The sequence below is a fragment of the Mus pahari genome, chromosome 5 (assembly GCF_900095145.1).
Source record: "Mus pahari chromosome 5, PAHARI_EIJ_v1.1, whole genome shotgun sequence".
Taxonomy (NCBI): domain Eukaryota; kingdom Metazoa; phylum Chordata; class Mammalia; order Rodentia; family Muridae; genus Mus; species Mus pahari.
Window position 1 is genome coordinate 38,108,848 of NC_034594.1, and position 14,326 is coordinate 38,123,173.

General features: G+C 41.8%; 2 protein-coding genes across 3 annotated transcripts in view; one reads left to right on the plus strand and one right to left on the minus strand.

Moving 5' to 3' along the window:
- Trak2 (trafficking kinesin protein 2) overlaps positions 1–782 on the minus strand; it is a 61,417-nt gene extending 60,635 nt beyond the window's left edge. The window contains exon 1 of the mRNA XM_029539161.1: positions 604–782. The gene's annotated coding sequence lies outside the window, so the exon portion shown is untranslated. The remainder of the gene's footprint in view (positions 1–603) is intronic.
- The window catches only part of Stradb (STE20 related adaptor beta), a 22,223-nt gene continuing 7,900 nt past the window's right edge, over positions 4–14,326 (plus strand). Inside the window, exons 1-5 of one of the 2 annotated variants that reach the window (XM_021197664.2) lie at positions 4–327; positions 3,444–3,548; positions 5,403–5,483; positions 10,903–11,002; positions 14,077–14,198. In XM_021197664.2, the coding sequence (XP_021053323.1) occupies positions 3,537–3,548; positions 5,403–5,483; positions 10,903–11,002; positions 14,077–14,198 (315 nt within the window). In that variant the 5' untranslated portion in view covers positions 4–327; positions 3,444–3,536. The remainder of the gene's footprint in view (positions 328–3,443; positions 3,549–5,402; positions 5,484–10,902; positions 11,003–14,076; positions 14,199–14,326) is intronic. The other variant, XM_029539164.1, reaches the window with a different exon arrangement.

Sequence of the window (14,326 nt, forward strand, 5' to 3'; positions counted from 1 at the left end):
TTCCTTTCCGTTCCGCCTACAGCTCGAGGGCCCCGCCTCCTCACTCCTGAGCTAGAAGCTGGAGGCGCGGTGGGGCGGAGCGGCGGGTCCCGACCCCGCTGGGGTGGGGCGAATCCCGTCCCGGCCGGTTGCCCCGGGCTAGGGCAGAGGTCCAGGCCGACCGGCCTTCTTGCGGCCGTGCTGCACTTCTGTGCCTTGAGGCTCGCCCTGGAAGCAGGCCTAGTGTTTTCGCCTCGCCCCTCCGCAAGGCAGGTCCCGGGGCTCGCGCGTGTCGCCTCCCCTCAGCGCCCGCTGTCTGGAGAGTCGCTGGCCTTGGTCACCGCCTAGGTAATGAGGGGAGGCAGGCCGGCAGGGGATGGTGTGGGGACCCGGGGAGCGACCCGGATCGCAGCTCGGTAGGTGCACAGCGGAAGGCTGCAAGGCCAGTCCTCGCCTCCGCTCCTTACCGGAGTTGACACGGCCAGCCGAGCAGCCGCTGGAGTCTGCGGGACGCCCGCTCCCGCTCTCTGTGCCAGCGCACCGGGGGCCGGGGCTCCCGAGTGCCCAGCGGCGGTGCCAGGTGCGGGAACCCAGCCACCGCCGCCCCACTCCCCCAGTTCTCACCTTTGGTGGCGCACACAGGCCTGGCGACTTTCCCAAGCTGTAGACACTCTGGCCCCAGCCCTGTCTGCTCAGAGACTTCGAAGGGACCTTTTCCCAAATTAAATGTCCAGGCTTCGTTTTGTCTTCAGTGTTTACATTTGATGTCTTGTTTTCCCCTCGTGGGTTTGTTATGTCAAATACCTTTCCTCCAAGCTTGATCACGATTTGTGACAGCACCTACATAGCACAGTGCTTGGCACTCGGTAAATATTTGTTGAAACCATGAGTCATGATACTAAGTTTGGAAAATTGGATTGAGCTGTGTGCTTCGCTATGATCTTTGTTAAGGTTTTATGAGATTTCAAGATCACCTTGAGAATTACTGTAATTTTGAAGCCTAACAAAGAGTATTGGTAGGTTTTTTTGTTTGTTTGTTTTTGTAGGCATTTCCTGTAACAGTAGACCATTGAATGCCTAGATTAACGCAAAACTCAAGTCTTGTAAATACATAGCCCCCCTGGTGTCCATTTAAAGTGTTAACCTTTCAAATGAAAGGCCTGGGTATGACTTCTATATTATGCAGCAAATTAGTTTATTTATAAAACTTTATTGTGGGTAGCTTTTTAGGTACAATTGCAAGGGGCTACACTGAAGTACTCATCATTATGTTTAGGAATACAGGATATATATATATATATATATATATATGCATATGTATGCACACATTTATGAATAAATACATACACACATATTTTAAAGATGGGGTCTCACTGTGTTGGTATCCCTAGATGGCTTAGAACTTAAAAGCTCAGTCTGCTTCTGATCTGCCTCCTGAATGCTGGACTTAAAGGCATGTTCCCCCAAGCCTCCACAAGCTTCTTTATTTTTTTTTTAAAATTTACTTTTAAGGATTTATAATCAGCATAATAGCAAAAACTAACAGCAGATCTTTTATTCAACTCCTTTGCCAGGTGCAGCTGCTGCCCTGACCTCAAAATGTCTTGAAAAATTATCTGTTAATAGTGTGGTATACCAAAGGTAAAACTTCTGAGATTAAACCACCCCACTGGTAGTAACAGTTCTAGAAGACCTGTGACCTGATTTTTTTTCAAGTTGTTTTGTTATTTAAAACAACAAACCCAATAACAACTTGCTGTAAAGCAGATACAGAATCATGGTAACCACAGGGCCTGGTGTTAAGCACTAGTGTTTGTGTGTGTTGGGGGGGGGGTGTCTTCTGGGCTTACTAGCTCCCATCCCATAGTGGCTATTCATTAAGTGTGTTAATACAAACTTTCTCTGTGTGGTTCCTTTCCTTATTTGGGTGTTATCTTAGAATAGATTAATAAAAGTGAGCTTTTGCTGGGCATGGTGGCACACGCCTTTGAACACAGCAGAGGCAGGGGGATTTCTGAGTTCGAGGCCAGCCTGGTCTACAAAGTGAGTTCCAGGATAGCCAGGACTATACAGAGAAACCCTGCCTCAAAAAACAAGTGAGCTTTTACTGGGTCACAAGCTGTGAATATTTTCATTGCTATTTAGAAGTCCCCAGCTTGCTTTTCCTATGATCCTCAATATTTTGTCTTAAAGTGTTGCGCTTGTCTTTGTTGTTTTGTTTGTTTGTTTTTTGAGACAGTTCCCTTGTGTTTCCCTGGCTGTCCTGGAATTAGCTCTGTAGACCAGGCTAGCCTTGAGTTCTGTGCTTAAAGGTGCATGCCAGCACCACCCTGCCATGCCTGTCTTTTATATCCTAGAGTGTATACGGAATGTCATCCATTCATTTGCTCTCCGTCATCCTGCGGGATAGGCAACACAGGCATCGCTCTCCTTGTCTCAGACCCAGCCTCCTACCCCCATGCCTTAAGTTGGCATTAATTCTTGGCAGGTGACAAGAGTAAGTTTTCCAGTCCTTCTTTTCCTTCCTCTACCTTTGGCTTAGAGAGGTTGTCCTAAGAAAATCCACTTCTTCCCTAAGCAATAAAATTGGATAATACTTTATAACATCTATGGTCTGTAAGCTCTCCCTCTCCTCGTTTTGTTTAGCTATTTGTGGATGCCTTCATCCAATATGGGCTTTGACTGAGATGAAGTAAGGAAACCAGTTCCAAGAGATGATGTTTAGAGAGGACTAACCAGCTCTAGCAAACACTGCCCTCTCTTGGAAAATACCCAGAAGATTTGGCTGCTCAGTTTGTAGCTCTGTGAAGCTGAAGAAGTTACCGTGCTAACGTTCTGAATCTATCAGTGAAAATGGGCAAGAGTTGCTTGCATAATAAAATGCTTAATTTTGAGTCTGTTGACAGTTGAGAACGTCATTTTTACATGAAAACTACAAAGTGTTTTTCTTAGCCCATTACAAACCCTGTTTCAAATTTGTGAATCCTGGACCTCAAATGAGTTAGTAGGTAGTTAGTCAGAAACCTTCGGAGATCCTCAAAGTCTACTTGTAAATGGAATCATTGGAAATTCTTAGGATTTATTTTCGAGTGGCACGACTTATATAAAGACGGTCCAAAACTGCTTCTCTGTATTGCCTTCATGTTTGTTCAGGGCAGAAAAAGATAGGAGAAAGGCCGTATCTTGAGACTTTGGAAATAGAAACTCTCTTTAGCTTTCTTCCTTTCAGGAACCGTATCAGAACAATGCTTTTTTTCTGTCTTTTTTTATTATTGTTGTTTTATTTATTTATAATCCAGCCATTTCATCCTCCCCACTGTCTCCAAGGGGATGCTCCCCTGATACTCAGAAATGGCATTGGTCTTTGTGCCAATGAGCAGCTGTCTGAGTATCTGATAAATTATGACATCTAGTTCTTCAGGGAGTTTATGTAAATCCAAATAACTTTGCTTTTGTTTTTATAGTGGGCTATATCTGCAACTTGAAGGGAAGATAAAGGAAACATCTTCTTTGGAATAGATGGGATTTTGTCACTTCCTGTGAACGAAAGCGATTCAATGTCTCTTTTGGTAAGTTTTGTTATAATTTTATACCATCAGAGTAGTTTGATCTGAAACAAAAGACATTCAGATTTAGGCTCTGAGATGCTTTGACCTGAATGACCTGTAGTCTTGCGAATGGTATTAAACTCTCAGTGAGTTTTGTCTTTTTCAAAGTAAGGTTCTCCTAGACTGTCTTTAAATATACCCACTATTCCAATTCTTTGTCCTAAATCTATTTGTTTTCATATGTTTTACTTAGATGCCAGTCATATCTAGTTAGCTCTGCATTTTTTAAAAACTTCAAAAATCCTTTTTATAAATTTTCATGTGTCCCAAGGCAGGTAAGATAGCATATAGTATTTAACCTTTGACTTAATCAGACAAAAAAATTGAAATATTATGTGAGCTACAGATGGAATATATTTGTTTGTCTGTTAGATACATGGCATCTGCTTTAGATTAAGTAGCTTGGGGACTTTCTGTTGTATACAGTATAGTTTGGAAAGGGGAAGGGTTAATATTAAGTCATCGATCTTGCTCTTTAAATTGTGGGACCTTGGCAGGACAGACAGCATCCTCACTTAAGTTTGCTCATGGTTAGAGCCAGTGTGGAGACTCATGCCTGGCATTGTGCTCTCCCAGCCACGCAGGCTGAGAGATGGAACTGTGACATCAGGAGACTGCAGATGCTCTTTATGGGAAATATATAATACGGTGCTTTAAGTGTGTGTATCTGGAAAATGTGTTAAAATGCTTCATTCTTTAAAGCAGAGTCAGCAAATACTTTGTGTAAAAGCCAGAAGATGATAAAGCATGCTGCTCTTCTGCCCCAGTAGCTCAAGAGCAGCCGTCAGTCAGCAGTGTGGAAATGAAAAATAAAACAGCTAAAACCTGAATGTGAGCTAGAGCAGAGTTTGTTGATCTCTGTCCTAAAGGAATGTGAAGACTTACAGTTTTACATCATGTCGCAAATGAGAAAAGACGTGTAGTGCCCTTCATTAGTCCCCGAGTCTGAGTGACGATTCCGAGACTCCCAGTTCTGAACTCACTTTAAAGTAACTAGTAGATCAGCCTGACTGGAAAACACTAGTTGTTGAGCAATTTTGGTGCATTGTAAAAGAAAAGATGTGACTACTTCTGTAACTGACAGTAGTGTTAATAGATATGAGTGGACTTTGAGAATCAACTGATGCAGTGTTTGCTGCTCACACGGGGTGGGGGCGGGGATGGTGATGAAATACTAGAGAATCATTTACTGTAAACGTCTCTCATGTACTCTTAACCTTTTTCTTCCTAAATAGATCAGTATCATTACGCTAATTGATGCTGGGATAGATAATGTAGATAAACATTTCATTATGGGCAATTCCTGATAGTAGAACCATGAATTGATATTCAGGAAAGGATAAATTTTGGTAATAGAAGCAAGTCTCTTAATTTGCTTTGAGTTGAACATGTTTGTCACCTTAAGAATCAAAATGGGTTACAAATATATTCAATAAGTTCATAATTAAACAAATGGTTTAATGTAGAAAATCATGCTTATATTCAAAACTATCTGAGAAAAAGATAAAAATATTTAGGAATTTGGCAGATTATGAGGTGCTAAAAGACTTATAAATGAAGACCAACAGTTAAAATAGATTCATAACCTCAAGAAAAGTGAAGGCAAGGCGCAGAGATGGCACTGAGCACAACCCTAATGGAGTGACACTGCCATCGGTGCACCTGGCTGCTTCCCACCCCATCCCCATCAGTGCCTCTACTGGGTTGGCTTTTGATTCTGCTTCCAGCCCTGACCCTGGGTCTTTTGTATACACAAGCCAGGCCTGTGTGTGTGTGCCACGCTTTTCACTTATCTCAAGTATTTCTGACTTCCAGGATTGTTTCTGTGCTTCACGAACACGAGTTGAATCACTCAGACCCGAAAAACAGTCTGAAACCAGTATCCATCAATACTTGGTAAGAAAGTGGCTGACCCCAGACAATGCTTCTCCTTTGCCTCCTGTGATACTCTTTCTCACTCTTCTTTTCCCTGCTGGTCTCCGTGAATTTGTAACTGACCTCTTCTTAACCTGCTCTTTCTGAGCAGTGTCATAGATTCCTGTGGTTTCAGTTGCTGAGGTTTCACGTTGTCCTGAAGCTTTCTTGGGTGTTCTGGGAGGAACATGATTGATTACCAGACTTACTCTTCCCAGGGTCCTGAGATTATCTATAGAATACATCTGATTAGATTGTTTTCCCAGGGTATTTCTACTGATTTGAGTGAAACTTTATTCTTCATCCAAATCTTTCCATTCCCTGTACCTTTCCCTTTGGCAAATGGAAGCATGACTATTTCTCCTACATGCTAGGATGCTGGCGTTCTCCCTACGCTGCCTCCCCCCTCCCTTGAGGAGCAGGGGCACTACTGCTCAGTCGCATCTCCGCCTGGCCTGTAGTCTGTGCACACTTGCAGCCTTCAGTACTGTTCTGAGATGCTCACTCATGCCATTTTGAAGCCAGCGGGTAAAGTCCAAATCTCTGAGCATGATAGAGACTCTCAATGGTATTGTGTATGGCCAGTGTTTGAGTTTCTTTTCTTACTGGGAATATCTTCTCTCTGCTTGAAATACCCTTGTTTCTGCCCTCCCCTGAAATTTCTCCTCATCTATAAAGAATTGATTCCATTTTGTATCTGTAAACTCTTCCCCAGGTCTTTTCATTTCATTGTGCTGTCACTGTCAGGACATTCTCATGTCACCATACTGTCTTACAGTGAGTGGGGTCTGTGTCTCTTCCAGCATAGGGTGATCCCCATTGTCTTATAGGGCACCCTTGTCTTATTCATCTTTGTCTGACATACTAAGCAATATAAAGGGTTATACTTGGTAATGTGTCTCTGAAATCTTTACTCCTCTTAATCCTTAATTTATACTACACATTTTGCTATACAGTGAAACCTGCTTAGAAAATTTTGTTACAGCATAAAGTAATTCCAGTTATTTTTGCTTATAGTTTATCTCAGGCCTATAGTATGAATATTTTAATAAGTCCTGATGGTGTTCCCTCCTGCCACTAACCATTTAAGTTCTTGAAACACACACACACACACACACACACACACACACACACACACACACACACACAGCTTCTATATTGGGGGCCAGCACGTAGCATTGCAATGGACAGCAAAAGATAAAACCTCACACAGGCCTTCCTTTACCCAGTGCCATGTTTATTCATGAGAATTCCATCTTCAAGGCACATGCCTTTGTGTGTAGTAGGAGGTGGTCTCAGGCCCTTTCTACCCTTCAGACTGAGGGAAGTCAGGCACATGACTTGTCTCTGTGCTGTTATTGAGCCCCCAAACTCTAGAGATTCCCATGCTAGTATTCTTCTTAACCACCGGGTTTGGAGCTCTTTTATATTTTAAGTTGGACCAAAAAAAAAAAAAAATCTTCAGTGAGGGAAAGAGAGGCCTGACTTGAAGTTTCATAAGGAAAAGCAAACTAGAGAAGTTCTGGGATGGAAACTGGTGCCTAGAACTTACCAAGGCCTCCTGGGTGCTCCCAGAGCTTAGCAAGGCCTCCTGGGTGCTCCCAGAGCTTAGCAAGGCCTCCTGGGTGCTCCCTGGGCTGATGCATAAGAGTAGTATCAGTTGTCTCCTACTGACAACTTGCAGCTTTTTGTCAGACTGGATACTTAATGTACACTGGATTAAATGTTAGGTTACAATGATACCAACTTAAGTACTTTGACATCTTACATTAGTTTCCTATTATAAACTATTTAACTTCGAATTATGATTTTGTTTCCCATGAGACTTCACTTAGGCCTGATGATGCTAAAGATATATTAGCCTAAACAATGCAGTTAATAAAAATATATCCTAGGTTTGCTGGCTAAATCCAGTTTCTGACTCTGAGATAACTAAGGAACAGACTTTAATACATGGTTTAAAAACAAAACCAATGAAACCATCTTCCATTCAGTGTTTTTAGAGATATCTACCAGGTTTTTCTGCTTAAATTGGGCCTTTTGCATCTTCAGGAAGTCATTAAACAATCTACTGGGATAAAGATAGTTGTATTTTGAATGGGAAATATCCCCATAGCTTATGTGTTTGAGCACTTGGTCCTTAGCTGTTGGTGCTGTTGGAGAAGGATATGGAACCGACAGGAAGTTGAGAGCCTTGATAGAAGTCCATCCCTGGGAGGGAGTCTTGAGGTTTTATGGCCTGGTGTTGGCTTAAATTTTTTTCAAATCCTGCTTTTAATATGGGCTTTTAAATGCTTTACCCTCCCTAGCCTGCCAGAGGTAGTAGAAGAAAGGGTAGCAGGGTATGGGGGAAGTGGACATGTGTAGAACTAGTTCTTTGGAGCAGATCTCATCTGCTTTGTCAGGATGCATAGCAGCAGTCCAGTTCAATAATGTCGGGGTAGCAAACACAAATCAGCAGCGGTGGCCCGACCCAGCAGAAACAGCCAGGCCTCCACCGAATGAGCACAGGTCAGCAGGAGTGACCATGACCAGCACGGACAACAGGAAAAGTTCTCTTCGGTACCTCTCCACAAAATGAAGATCAGTGAAGACTAAGACATGAGACCAACAAAGTGTTGCAAAGCTAGCTATGCAAGCCCTCATCACTGTCCTTTGACTCCTATTTATATTCCCTCCAGACATCATGTGTTCTCCCATGGGTCTTGCCTCACCACACGAGTCTGTCTTAGCAAAACTCCACGTGAGTCTGTATCACTCTGCCAATCATCCTGAGTCCACAGAAGCAGCAAGAAGCTGCCAGAACACCACCAGAAGTTTTTTGGTGCATTTCTTTCTATGAAGTCACAACAACAATGATCATTAAGATTACGGTATGGCAAGGTGTGCCAGTACCATCCAGTGTCGTCCACCATCTATTGGGTCCTTCTTGACATCATGCACCCTTTCATGTGTTTGCTTTAGCTAGCCATCCTTTCACCTGTGTCTGCTTCAGGAAAACACTCCTTCACACGCCTGCCCCAGCAAGACACCTTCAGATACAACTGACTTTCCAAAAAACCCCAAAGTTTCCACTTTAGCCTCGACTCCCTTCCTGCTCTGCCTCTGCCCCTTACCTCTGAGGCCGTGTGATGAGCTGGCCTCTTGCTTCTCCAATCCTGCTTTTGTTGCTGTGGTAGACTATATTCCTTTCGACTGTAAGCCAAAGTACACCCTTTCTTCCTAAGTTAGCTTTTGTCACGATTATCTTATCACAGAAGCAGACATGAAACTAGGACAGGGAGCAAGCCATTACTTCACTTTGTAGTTCTCTAGTTGTTAAATTAGTAAGAGAAGTGACGTTAGTTTGAGATGAGTTTCTGTCAACCCATGCTGTCTTACTGTGATTATGGTGACATTTTCTTCATGATTCATATCTCCACTGTCAATTTGACCTCAGCCTCTTCTGGGAAGAAACATCAGACTTGCTGTTTTATTTATTCTACTTTTTGGAAATTGGGTCTGTTGCCAGGTATAATAGATTGTGTCTGTACTACTTACTCTTGAGAGGTTGCGACAGGAGGATTGCCACAAGTTCAAGGCCAGTATCTGGGCTAGGAAACCTTTCCTAAAATAAAGGAAGGAAGGAAGGAAGGAAGGAAGGAAGGAAGGAAGGAAGGAAGGAAGGAAGGAAGGAAAAGCAAAGCTAGAGAAAGAAGACTAGAAGTGTTGGACATACAGCTGCTCTTGGGTGAGTTAGGAGTTCACTATGTGTTCCTAACAAGACAGACTAGGACAGGAGGAGACTTTGGGTTGCAGAGCCAGACCCTGTTTCAAAAACAACAGACAAAAAAAAAAAAAAAAAAAAAAAAAAAAAAAAAAAAAAAAACAGAAAAAAAAAAAAAAAAAAAAAAAAACAAAAAAACAAAAAAAAACAAACCCAGCAAACAAACAAAAAAACCCATAGCTTTTGAATATTTGCTTGTAATATCTAGTTTTAAGAAGACTATTTCCCTCCTGCAATAGATGGAGGGAATTAGAGGCAGGAATTAGTTAGCTGATTTCAGCCCATCATCATGCAGTAACATTGTCATTTGCCTTTTTATTTTATGTGTGTTTAGCCTGCACATATGTCTGTGTACCACATGCATGAAGTGCCTGCAGAGTCTAGAAGAGACCATTTGATTTTCTAGAACTGGAGTTATAGTTAGCTGCCATGTGGGTGTTGGGAATTGAGCCTGTGTCCTCTAGAAGAGCAGCAGATGCTCTTAACCACCGAGCCACCTCTGCCCCCTGCCATTTTATAAGTTATGAAAATAAACCTCGGTGCTTTATGTCTCTAGCATTTCTAACGGTCTTACAAATTGATATCACTTTAAAAATTTAAGACATTGTTATACACTCTTCTTTTTATTTTATGTTTTCTTTACATCTGTTTATCTGAATGCTCCCTATTCTAAAACAACTAAATTAGCTATGGTATCATCCCATCCCAAACTGGGCTTACTTTCAATTGTGTGATAGCATTCTCTTCCATGCCCTTTTACTTGTGCTTCACCATAAGTAAAGGGTTATCAGTCTGTTCTCAAGTTCTGGAAGCATACTTGCCACCATCTATATAACTCTATCTACTGGCTTTAACCTGTTTCTCCTGATTAAAGAGTTAGATATAAATGGAGTTAGCACAATTCCTCACATATCATACTGTTGGTTCCCCGCTTCCTTCTCGCCTCCTTAGAGGCAGTAACAAGATTCTTGCCACCTGCTAGTTCCTGTAAAGGCTTCTTAGTGTCCTTTGGGGTCCTGCTGTCCCTTAGGACATCCTCATGGATATCATATTATACTAGTAGGTTAGGTCTCCTCTTTCTCCTTCCTGTGTGCTATTTCACTGCTGCTATAGTTAGATACAGACTTGCCGCTGACTCCAGAGCACCCCATGAGACCTCACACTGCTCCGGGCACCTTCAGCTGGCAGGCTTGTAACACTGAGCTCCCGTCTCCTTAGGGTTATGTTTCTCTCTGACCTTCTCTTCATTTTATCATATGAAAGACTTCTTTACTGTTAACACAGCATATACCTCAGACTCAAAGCAAGAACACAAGTCTAGAATATCCTCACAGGTCCTTGCAGTTCCTCCCTTAAACACTTAACAATTATCATCTATTCTTAGAACCTTCTAGAAGTTTTACTGAAAATGAGATGGGAAGTATGTCTTGCTCTTGCCCATCTGTTTTTTTTCTGCCTTTCTCTCTTCAGGCTGAAACCTGATATTGGTTAGCAAGTGCTAAATTCCTTCTAGATCTTAAAATATTCTTTTCAGTCACCTTCCAGTACTGTCAATATTTTCTGTTGTAATAGGGAGATCAAATTAGGGGACTAATCATATTTATTGTTTTTTTTTATTATGTAAAAACAATGCAGGTTGATGAGTCAGCCATTTCCTGGCCCCCTCCGTCTGCTAGAGCCAATGAAGTGATATGCTCCACTAACGTCTCTCACTATGAACTGCAAGTGGAAATAGGTAATGATGCTGGTCTTCATGCCCTCACCTCTTCCGTGCTACAGAGGAAACTGTGGCACACAGATTATTTTATAGGCATGCCTTTCTTCCTTGTTACCTACAGCATGAAATTGGATTTTAGCTGGGTCTGTTAGCTGACTCTAAAGCATTTTATGTCTGTTTAAAAATAATCACTCATATTTTAAGATTTCTGTCTAGTATTACTTTTCCACTCAAGTACATTTAGGAAAAAAAGAGAGAACTTTAGATAACCTAAGTACATACTTGAATCTTGGTAGCAAGTTTTTAGTTTTATGGGTTTAATTTTTACAAGGTAAGAATTTAAATCAAGTCATACAATTTTTTTCAGTCATGACACTTAATCCAAATTATTAATTTATATTTTATCCAAGTTTTATTGTAAAAAAAATTCTCATTTAAGTATAAAACAAAATCAGTTCCTGTTTGTAGCTTTATGTAGGGAAGCATTTGCTCTGAACATTCAGGAGCATGAATTAATCACTGAAAACCAGTGACACTGTTGGGCTGAGGCTATAAAAAGAAAAGCTCTGACTTGAGGTTTATCTTCTCTGGGATGCAAACATGGAGAAGAGTGCTTGTGGGACATTAGAGGGCGTTAGAGGAGAGATGTGTTAAAGGAACCTCTTAAAGATGTCTATCCCTAGCTCTGAAGGCTGATTTATAATGTACATATGCCTTTTAGTATAAAGATTATTTACCTAATGTAGTGGATAGAAACCAGTAAACTAATTTTAGTTCATCACTCAGTAGCAGAACAGAGAAGACTGAGCAGCAATCCAGCAGTTCTAGGAGTGGAGAATAATGGCAAAATGGCTTGCCTCTTAAAAGGAGTTGGGGCTGCTTGTTGTTGTTTAAATACAAACTACAGAGAGCAATTTTAGCTGTCTGAGGAAGTTTTGAATAATATTGCTAACTCACAGAATTGTTGGCCAGAAGAAAAGACTTACAAGAGACCAAATGAAGCTGGGCAACATGCTTAGGTATTCTGCCACAGACATTAGGCTTTGTGGAGTCAGTTCTGATGACAAAGGAATGATTCGAGTGATCAGACAGAGGTGGAGCTTTCCAACATGGTGGCTTATTCATTGTGAAAGGATTGATCGGTTTATGGGATGGTATCTTACAGGTTTTGGGGAGTGAGTGGGCCAAGCACATCCAGCTCTCATGCATTGTTTGTGAGAACGCAAAAATAGTTCAGCCACAGTAGGAAACAGCTTGGCAACTCTTAAATTCAAACCTGTATTTACCACATGCCCTGGAAATCTCAATTGCAGGTGCTTATCAAAAAGAAAGGAAGATGTGTCTTCTTAAGGACTAGTTCTGTGTAGGACTAGTTAGGGAAACTTGAAGTAACTCCAATGCCCACCACCTAGGAATGCATGAAATACCTGTGATGGAGCCATAGGATGCATTTTTTTCAGCAACAGTGGAAGTCAGATACTTGGAGCACAGGTAAATCTCAGAAGCATTGTGCTAAGTGAAAGAATCGAAGCACAAAAGGCTCAAACTTTTTTCTTTTGGTACCCTCTGTGATACACATCAGGCAGATCCGTAGTCGCTAGGGCTTGTAAGGAGAGGCTTGAGATTGCTGAGTAACATTCCATTGTTTGCCTATATGACAATTTGTTTATCAAGTCATAATTTTAGCAGTTACTGTAAATATGCAGTGGTGTGGTGTTGTGTTAATATGCCTTTCTCTAGATTAAGCATCTTTTCATATGTCTATTATTATTATTTTTATTGAATTGCTTTCTGTCTTATAAAATTCCAAGAGTTCTTTATAAGTTTTAAGTAAAAATCTTATCAGATTATTTTATAGGCATCTTAATGTTTTCAGTCAATGGCTTATCCTTTATTTTTTGTATATTGGTAAATAAATATACACTCCTGATAAAACATTTTAGTACCTAAGTAAAACCTTAATGACAGAAGAAAGTGCACTGATAAATAAAAGTGAACACAGAACAAGTGAATAAAGTCTAAACACATCTGTCAGTCTGGCAGACATCGCCCATCCAGATGTGCGAGGCATTGATCGCATGTACTGACCTGTACTCTGTGTGTCTGTGTTGGGGTGCAGATGTCTTCACAAAAGCTCAGAGGTTGCCTTCCCTTCCCATTGCCTGTTACGTGACCTTTGAAACAGTGAGCCTGGGCAGCTCCAGGCCACTAGAAGGAAAGCGTGAGACATGAAAATGTATGGCATGTGGCCCTTTGTGCAAAACTTGTCCAATAAGTTATATAGAAGTCTTCCAGTTCTTCCAAAGATGTTTCTTTAAGATGGATGGCTAGAAACTCATGGAGAAAACTCAAAGTTGAGTGGACACGAAAGTAAGGGTGGTATGAAGAAAAGAATGCTTAACGTCTTTTTGAGGGTGAAGGAGGAGCTGGAAGGCTAAATATGACTAAGATGCACTAAAGAAAACTTCAAAAAAATAAGAAAGACATAATTTTTAAAAAGGTCAAGGGCTGGAGAGATGGCTCAGCAGTTATGAGTACTGGCTGCTCCTATAGAGTTTGAATTCCCAGCACCCACATGGCATTTCACAACTGTCTATAACTCCAGAATCAGGGGATCTATGGCACCATGTGGGAGGTATATATATACCCCCACACATGTAAAATAAGATGTATCTTTTAATAAAAGAAGTCCAGGAGGGACACACTGTTGAAGTAAGGGTCATGTCTGAATCTCGTTCCAGCAGGCAATGAGTCATGTGCGTGGAGACCTGAGCTTGGTACCATTGAAAACTGCTGATAGGCAGGCTCCATCTCCTGCATGTGGGAGCTCCCACCTTCCTGAGCAGCAGTGTTGACTACCCTAACTGGGCAGTAATGGCCTCTCTCTTGAACAGCTGGGAATGGCCTGGGTTGAAGTGCTGGGGAGTGAGGTGTTTGGGTTCTGGGATGTCACTGTGGTGCTGCGGGTGCCTGAGCCTTTTTATTTTCTTAATGGTTTTGGAAGGGCAGGGAGGTTCAAATTTTGCTGAAGTGGATAGTGTCTGCTTTTGTCCTGCTTTGACTGTTACCATGGGTTTTCTGTGTGACTGCAGGAAGAGGGTTTGACAACTTGACCTCTGTTCATCTTGCACGGCACACTCCTACAGGAACACTGGTAACTGTAAAAATTACAAACCTGGAAAGCTGCACTGAAGAACGCCTGAAAGCTTTACAGGTAATGATACAGAGGGAGGAAGTGTTGAAAGCTTTACAGGTAATGGTACAGAGGGAGGAAGTGTCGAAAGCCTTACAGGTAATGGTACAGAGGGAGGAAGTGTCGAAAGCCTTACAGGTAATGGTACA